The 6985-nt window shown below is 52.0% G+C and overlaps 1 protein-coding gene across 1 annotated transcript in view; it reads left to right on the top strand.

Moving 5' to 3' along the window:
• The first annotated feature begins 4672 nt into the window (after window positions 1–4672).
• Window positions 4673–6985, top strand: part of MYO10 (myosin X) — a 179969-nt gene continuing 177656 nt past the window's right edge. The window contains 1 exon segment of the mRNA XM_015409567.1: window positions 4673–4750. Within this exon segment, the coding sequence (XP_015265053.1) occupies window positions 4673–4750 (78 nt within the window).

The following is a 6985-nucleotide window of genomic DNA, read 5'->3' as shown; positions in this document are numbered from 1 at the left end:
TATTTCATGTGCGTGTGTGAAAGCACCCACTGAGTCTGCTCTTTTTTGGTCCGTGTTCATCATTGCTTGGGTCTATTGCATGAATACAAACATCAGATTGGCCAGAATAACCTGTTGCCAACAAATGCAGATTGTGTCATTTATTCCCATTTGCTTGCCTAGAAAAGTCTGTTTCTGCCCTGCTGTCTCTTTGTGGGTCCGGGGAGGCACTGAAAGCCTCCTGTGAGTCCCTTCAACCTTCCGGGCTCTAGGGCGGGGGGGGCAGGCAACCCTCTTCGCCACCAGGGCTGAAAACAAAGCAGCGTCTGCCTGGGAGGGGATTGGTGTCCCAGCAAAGGGGTGGGAGATAAGGGTGGGCCCTGGGCAGACACACTGGGGGGACACACCAAGCCCCACGGGTGATGCTACCTGTCTCTTGGGGACGCGTGTTGAACTCAGCTGGTTGCTGCGCCAGTCAGGGAGCTGATGGCGGGCACTAAGCCCGTCCTGTTGCTGTCCATCTCGTGCCCTGCTCTCCTAGGAGCACATCGGTGGTTTGGGTGGAGATGTGGCCCTAGGTGCCCAGGGGTTGTGTGCCACTGCGGAGTGGCACAGTGCAGCGAGAACGGATGGCTTCTCGCTAGACGTAGTTTACAGACTGGGAGCCAGCCTGTGAAGACCCACTTGCTTCTCCCCGCCCCCCCTCCAGAGCACGTCCCCGACCCATTGCTGGCTTAGCCAGACCAGATTCCCTGATAACCATCCCTTGCAAGCCTGTGGTTTCAGTCTCCAGGTTGACGAAAGAACCATGTTTTGTGCCCCCCCCCCCGTGTGTGTGTGTGTGTGTGTGTGTGTGTGTGTGTGTGTGTAATGGGAAGTGCTGGTTTAATCCTGGGAAGGGAGCAGCGGAAAGCGGCTCAGACTGGTGAGTCCGGTGCCAGATTTGCAAGCAGTAATTTTTACTGTTTTGAACTATGGTGCTGGAGAAGACTCTTGAGAGTCCCTTGGACTGCAAGAAGATCAAATCAGTCAATCCTAAAAGAAATCAACCCTGACTGTTCCCTGGAAGGCCAGATAATGAAGCTGAAGCTCAGATACTTTGGCCACCCAATGAGAAGGGAGCACTCACTGGAGGAGAAGACCCCGATGCTGGGAAAGACTGAAGGTCAAAGAAGACGGGGATGGCAAAGGATGAGATGGTTAGACAGTGTCATTGATGCAACGAACATGAAATTGAGCCAACTTCAGAAGATGGCAGAAGACAGGAGGGCCTGGAGGGAGCTGGTCCATGGGGTCGCGAAGAGTCAGACTCGACTGCGACTGAACAACAACAACAACAACAACAAATTTTACTGGGTCCTGTAGCCAATACAATACATCTGTTTTAGAGATGGTCTTTGATTGTGCAAACCGTTTGGGGTTTCTTCAGGGAGGAATCATGGAGAGCCAGTGGGGGGAGCAGTGGTTAGAATGTCAGACCAGAACCAGAAAGACTTGGGCTCGAACCCCCATCCGCCATGAAACCCCCTGCATCACACCGGGCCCCTCTCTCTCTCTCTCTCTCTCTCTCTCTCTCTCTCTCTCTCTCTCTCTCTCTCTCTCTCACACACACACACACACACACACACACACACACACACACACACACACACATCGTCAGGGTAAAATGGAGGAGAAAGGGAGAATGATGGGTTGGGTCCAGGTCCTGTGGCTGTGAAGGGCTTCCATCTTGAAGCTCTCCCCTGAAATCCTGCAGCACCTGCGGTTTCCCCTCACCCAGGAGCAGGACTTTGGGAAGGCTTTTCAAGGCCCTGCGGGAGGGGAGAGCGGCAGACGTCAAGCTGCACGGGTAAGAGCCTGGAGTGATACTGTGCTGGATCCCGTCCTGTGGATGCTCCCCTGAGCTCCGTGGAGGAAGGGGAGGGTGGAAATACACTCAGTACATAGACACATTTGTACCTCTGCGCACTTCCCTGCCATCCGTGATGCATTAGCAATTTTGCTTTTTTTGTAATATTTCCCTATGGCCAGATGAATGTGGTGGTGGTGTTCTTTCTTTTCTTTTCTTTTTTTAAAAAAATGTTGTTCCATATAGTTTTTTATTATTATTATTATTATTATTATACATTTCTGGTCTTGGGCACTTCTTGGGTTCGTTTATACTTTTTTTTTCTTGCTATGCTAGGGGGCACGCCTGCCTTTATTAGACTTTATAATCTGGCCCTTCCGCAAACAATGTACTCAGCGTAGCTGTGGAGGAGAGATTATCCAAAGGAGATCTTTCCCCCTCCCCCCCCCTGCATTCTTCCTGATTTGAAGTGGAAATTCTTTTCAGAACGAGGGCCTTGCTGTCCGCATAGCTTCTCTCCCTGAACTCTGGGCCGTAGCAGAGCAGAGCCGTTTTGCCCAACAGCTCTTAATCCCTGCTCTTGTATTCTTTCTCATCCTGGGATCTGTTAGATGCCCGTCGGCATTATCTGTCAAGAGATGCTTTGCGTGAGCACAGCTGAGGAGAGGTTTTCAGGGCTTCCCGTTTTCGTTGTGTAGCTGAAAGTGTGCTGAAACTTTTCAGTTCAGAAATACACTCAGCCTTAGCCAGGGCCCGGAATGCAAAAGAGAAGGAAAGGACAGCAGCTAAAGCAATGAATGTAGGCTAATCTGCTGCTGGGGGGAAATGGGGAAAGGATTTTGATTGCCAGAATGGGGGCGAAGGCTGTCCCTTTCATGCGCCGCTTCTCGTGAGATTTCAAGGATTCCGAAATGCTTTCCCTGACCTGGATAACCCAGGCTAGCCTGATTTCATCAGATCTCAGAAGCTAAGCAGGGTCGACCTTGATTAATATTTGGGTGGGAGACCGCCAAGGAATACCAGGGGTGCAATACAGAGGCAGGCCATGGCAAACCACCTTTGAACGTCTCTTGCCTTGGAAACCCTCCTGGGTCACCATAAGTTGGCTGCGACTTGATGACGCTTTTCATCACCACCACCAAGACGCAAGGAAGCCCACAACAGACAGGGTTGCTGGACCTTATTGGTGAGGCGTTCTCCCTCCTCCTCCTTGGCTAATTTTCAGGAAGATTGCAAGCCGTGGGGCAAGGAGGCGAGTGCCCACCATCCCCCTGGCCGTTGCCCCATGGGCTCCATCCGCAGAGCGATTGGTGAGTGAAAGGGCAGGGATCCGGGAAGTGCCCAGTGACTCTCCAAGGGTGGCAGATCAAGATGGGCGGCCATGTTAGTCTGTCCGTAGTCGTAGGAAAGAGCGAGAATCCAGGAGCACCTTAATACAACTTGTGGCAGGGGTGGAGCTTTCCTGAGACACTGCTCACTTGAGGTTGCTAAAGAAATGAGCCATGACTCAGGAACGTCCATACCCTGTCTTATATTTGTTAGTCTTGAAGGTGCTCCTGGACTCTGTCTCTTTTCTTCTCCTACAGACAGAGTAACACGGGCACCCACCTTGGTCTACACTTGATCTATATCTACATCTTGATCTGTGTTCTTCAGATATCTGGAGAAGTGAGCCCTGGCTCAGGAAAGCTCCTCCCCCCCCCCGCCACCAGGGGGGGGAGTCTTTATGGTGCTCCTGGACCCTGGCTCTTTCCTGCTCCTCCAAGGGTGGGAGAGTCTTTGTGTGGGCTTTCCCTGCAGGCGCCCAGCTGCAGCCCAGCTTCCCCTCCTTTCCGGCCCCCAGCAGCAAGTGTGCTGTTGCAAGAGAGCCATGTGGCGCAGGGGAGGGAAGCGGCTGGGTCTCCCCCGGCAGCAGCTGTCTGGTGATAACAACGGGATTGGTCAGGCTTGGGCGGGCAGCTGCGAGGGCTGGTCAGCGTCATCTGTCCAGCGACTGCTGCCCTCCCGTTGCTCCTGTCAGCAGGCTCAGCTGTCGGCACTCAAAAGGCAGAGAGCCGCTGAGTGCAGGGAGATAACCATTTCTTCCGCCCCCCCCCCCCCGCTTTCTCGGCATCTCTTGCTTTGCTTAGCTTTGCTTTGCACCACCCTTGGAGAAGATGGGGGTGGCCAGCTCTGCAAACAGGGACATCCCGGACTGTGGACAGAGCTGGGGTGGGGTGGTTGGGGCCAGAGCCCTGAGTAGGGCAAGTGACAGAAAGAAGTGGTTTCCCCATGGTGGGCACCATGACATCATGTGGCTTGAGGTGGGGGGAAATGGCCCCTTGTTTTCCTTTTCTGGCAAGTGCTCAAATCCAGGCTGAGTGTTTTCTGCTCAGTTGCCGGCCTGTTTGGAGTAGTGGTTAAGTGTGCGGACTCTAATCTGGGAGAACCGGGTTTGATTCCCCACTCCTCCACTTGCACCTGCTGATGTGACCTTGGGTCAGCCACAAGCTCTGGCACAGCTGTCCTTGAAAAAGAGCAGTTTGTGTCAGAGCTCTCTCAGCCCCACCCACCTCACAGGGTGTCTGTTGTGGGGAGGGGAAGGGAAAGGAGTTTGTAAGCCGCTCTGAGACTCCAAGTGAAGGGCAAGGGGTATAAATCCAATCTCTTCTTCTTCTTCTTCTTCTTCTTCTTCTTCTTCTTCTTCTTCTTCTTCTTCTTCTTCTTCTTCTTCTTCTTCTTCTTCTTCTTCTTCTTCTTCTTCTTCTTCTTCTGTTAGATGACTGGGGCGGGGGGTCCACACATTTAACAGGGGTCATGTGTTAAATCTGAGTGAAGGCTGAAGGACCAGTCACATTTGGCTCCATGTGTCCAAGTCTCTTCCTGAGCGTGGATAACAGAGACATCCACCGAGTCCTCTGTCCAATTTGCTGGTGCTTCATGGTGAGTCACTGAGGTGCGTGAAGAGACCCCGGCCTCTTCCGCACTGTCATTTTGGTCACTCGTTTGTTCCTATTGCTTTGGGTCGCCCCCCCCCTCCCCTGGCCGGCTTTTCCAAATGTGTTTTTGCTCCCTCTGAGACTACTAGAGGAAGCAAAACACATTTTTTTTTGGGGGGGACCCCTGAAGCGACAGGGACAAACAAGTGACCCAAATGACAGTGCGGAACAGCAGCCTGACAGAATCTCTGCTTCCGCTCCAGCTGGGGAGGGCCGGGAGAGCTCTTGGCCCGATGCCTTGTCTTGAAAGAGAGAGGGCTACCTGTATGAGGGCAAGAGGGCACTGGAATAGTCTGCGAAGGGCCACATGGATGGCCTTCCCTTAAAATAGCCCTTGTGCACACATGAACACGTCCCAGGTATTTCTGAAACTGGAAAACTCCAGCTGAGGATTTCAAAAGACAGCTGAAGCACGGACTGAGGAATTTCAAAAACTAAAGTCAAGTGGTTGCGGTTTGCCTTAAGAAGGATGGTGTGAGAAGTGTTTGGGCCTCATTGAACTTACTACTGAGGACTCAGCTGTCCGTCCCTAGGTTGACTCTGTTCTCTTAGTAGGGAGATAACGTGGTATATAGTCAACTTTGCCTTTTTGTATGCAAGTCTTAACATGTTTAAAGTGTGTGTGGTCAGCCAAAGGCACTCGTATCTTACTATAAGAATAAAAGAAGCTTGCTTTCCATTACTCATAGCAAACTTTTAAAGAGTGGGTTATAAATCTAATACTTGAGATCCTGAAGTGTTATTGCATGAGGACTAATACCTGTTAAGCACCTGAGAAAAAGAAGGAAATGCAAAGCTCATTTGAATTTGTTGGATTGTTTACGTTTATCGGTTGGGGGGGGGAGGTAACTAAGAATTTGGAATCCACATGTGGGCTGCCATTTCATGTTAAACTGGAGCAATGGTTTTTCTCAAAATGACTTGGAAATCTTGGGGTCCCTTAGAAACATTGTTAAGACTTCCAGCTCAAGGATGTCTGGAATTCTCATATGGATGTCCTATCACACGGCTTATCCTACCATGGTGGGGCCCTTGCTCAGTGGCAGAACATCTCCTTGGCATGCAGAGGGTCCCAGGTTCAATCCTTGGCATCTCCAGGTGGTAGGTGGTGTGAAAGACCTCCACCTGAGACTCTGGAGAGTTGCTGCCAGTTTGAGTAGACCATACTGACCTTGAGGGACCAGTGGTCTGATTCAGTAGGTGGCAGACAGCTTATCTCACCTTGACTGAACTTTCTCTGCAACAGTCTAGGCCCCAGTAGCTTGAATGGCAAAATGGCACTGCATTGGTTGCATGCACTATCTTCTGTAAACTGATATTGTATGTGCCAGGCCTCGCCAATGACACAGAGGGTGTGTGTGTTGGGCTGTAGGAAGAGGTGAAAGGAGTTTGGGTTGATGAGGAGGCCTAGCAAAGTCCTGCATGAGTTGTGCCCTGCCAAGCTGAATTCTTTCCTCCAGGACTCAATATGGCTCCTGCCTACATGGGTTGTGGTTGACAAGCATCTGGCAGGCCACAGGGAAGGCTGGAGGGCTGCGTTTGGCTTGGTGGGTCGCAGATTGTGTGCTTCAGGCTCATATGCTGCAGCAGTCCATAGATCCCAAGGACAGCAGTCCCTGTTTCCTGTACCTTCAGTCTTGAGAACATAAGAGAAGCCAATGTTGGATCTGGCCAGGGGCCCCTCCGGTCCCACACTCTGTGTCGCACAGTGGGCAGAGCCCAGGTGCCCTCAGGAGGCCCAGCAGCAGGGCCAGGACACTAGAAGCCCTCCCACTGTGCACCCCACCCCCAGCACCAAGAATACAGAGCATCACTGCCCCGGACATAAGAACATAAGAGAAGCCATGTAGGGTTAGGCCAATGGCCCCTTCAGTCCAACACTCTGTGTCACACGGTGGCCAAAGCCCAGGTTCCCTCAGGAGGTCCACCAGCATGGCCAGAATTCCAGAAGCCCTCCCACTGTTGCCCCCCAGCCTTGATCTGTACAAGTCTTTTCCTCTTTCTGTGAAATACAGAAGGGTACATTGGCTTCACCAGTAGACCCTAAACAAACCAAGTGAAATTAGGATCACTGTACATGACGGCTTGTTTGTGTGCTTCTCGGGCCTAATACTTTTGTTTGTGTGCTTCTCCCCCCCCCCCCCCCCCCGGGGGGCCGGGGTTTGGTTGGGGAAAAAGG

The sequence above is a fragment of the Gekko japonicus genome, unplaced genomic scaffold (assembly GCF_001447785.1).
Source record: "Gekko japonicus isolate JY-2015 unplaced genomic scaffold, Gekko_japonicus_V1.1 scaffold1501, whole genome shotgun sequence".
Taxonomy (NCBI): domain Eukaryota; kingdom Metazoa; phylum Chordata; class Lepidosauria; order Squamata; family Gekkonidae; genus Gekko; species Gekko japonicus.
This window is presented reverse-complemented; position numbering and strand designations above follow the sequence as displayed.